At 46.9% G+C, this 1,709-nt stretch overlaps 1 protein-coding gene across 1 annotated transcript in view; it reads right to left on the bottom strand.

Moving 5' to 3' along the window:
* The window catches only part of aox6 (aldehyde oxidase 6), a gene marked incomplete in the record, with an annotated part of 18,571 nt that overhangs the window by 10,912 nt on the left and 5,950 nt on the right, over positions 1-1,709 (bottom strand). The window contains 2 exon segments of the mRNA XM_032506482.1: positions 184-293; positions 426-518. Coding sequence (XP_032362373.1) covers positions 184-293; positions 426-518 — 203 coding nt within the window.

Genomic DNA, 1,709 nt, shown 5'->3' on the forward strand with positions numbered 1-1,709 from the left:
TATATGTCTGTATCAGTGTCTCTGTATGTCTCTATATGTCTGTATCAGTGTCTCTGTGTCCCAACCGGTAGCGGCACATGGGCGCCCACCAACAGCCAGGTAAAAAATAGAGTGTGGTCTAGACCTACTCTATCTGTGAAGTGTCCTGAGATATCTCCTGTTGTGAGTTATTATATTATGTACCTTTCTGGAGAAGGGAATGAAGACGGACACAACGATCTCCTCCGGCTTCAGGGTGGTTTTTCCAAAGCTCACAAAGAAGTCTCGGTTCAGAGGAACCTCCCGTCTTCCTCCTGAAGAAGAAGAAAAGCAGAAGCACGTCTTGCTATGAATCCACATTTTTCCTATCCAGTCCCAGCAGCTGAGATTTTTCCGGAAAGCTGTCACACAAATCCTAAACCACGTCTGAAAAACAATCAAATTACCGCTTGAAATGACGCTGACTTTGCAGTTCCCAGCAGCCAAGACGGGGTTCAGGTCCGAGTTGGGGTACGCACTCATGATGTTGCCCCCAAGAGACTAAACACACAACAAGCAATCAAAGAAAGTCACAGGATTTTATATGAAGGTTCATCTGTGGCTACATATAGACAGACACACAGACACAGACACACAGACACACACACACACACACACACACACACACACACACAGCACACCACACACACACACACACACACCACACACACACACACACACACACACACACACACACACACACACACACACACACACACACACACACACACACACACACACAACACACACACACACACACACACACACCACACAAAAGGTAGCTGAATTCTGTAGGGTGACTTGTACTTACCAGTATGGATCGCAGGGTGGCTCTCCTTTTTTTCACGTCCCCCCGCTGTTGGCTCAGGGCCCGAACATTCGGTCTTCTCCGCCGAACTGGGGGGAACAGTTGCTCCAAAAGGGAGCGGACCTCGGTGAGACTGCAGCCCGCTCCCACCCAGACCCCTGCAGAGGAGCCGGCGCTGTTAACCAACAAAGCTCACAGTTCTTTTCCTACGCGTCTGGGGAGTTTCACCCCCCTCCGCGACATTAATAAAGTTTCAGAGGAGTTAAAAAAAAAAAAACTGGTTGTCAATTGCCAAAAACTGAAACTGTTGTACTTGCAGCAAGAATTATGAACTGTGTTTTAAATGGTTCCCTACATGGTGTTTATGAAATAGTCAACTAATATACATACACATATATACACACACACACACACACACACACACACACACATACATACATACATACATATATATATATAGGGGGGACTCCTTAAAGCTGCATTATATCTGATCTCCAGCAGGGGGGGACAGGAGGTCTGTTTCTGTAGAAGTCTTGGAGAAAGTGACCCACTTCTCACTTGATTTATTGCCTCAGTAAAATGTGCAAGGTAATGTAGAGTGTAAGGGCTCCTCCCTCCCCCCGCCCTCTCGTCTAAATTCGTCACACCCACATTTAGGATGGCTGCACCAGTAATGGCAAACTGGACGGCCACTAATGTTATCCAGTCTATGGCGAGCACCCAGGAGAACAGTATAAAGGTTTTGTATTATCCAGCATTTGTGACATTTCCACTGTTTTGAAACCAAAGCCCGCTCCATTTTTCCTATTCAGTTGCTGCAAAATTAGCATTAGTGCATTGTCGGTACGGCACAATGGCATCAAACTACAAGGGGGGGGGGGGG

This window comes from Etheostoma spectabile, chromosome 24 (assembly GCF_008692095.1).
Source record: "Etheostoma spectabile isolate EspeVRDwgs_2016 chromosome 24, UIUC_Espe_1.0, whole genome shotgun sequence".
NCBI classification, from domain to species: domain Eukaryota; kingdom Metazoa; phylum Chordata; class Actinopteri; order Perciformes; family Percidae; genus Etheostoma; species Etheostoma spectabile.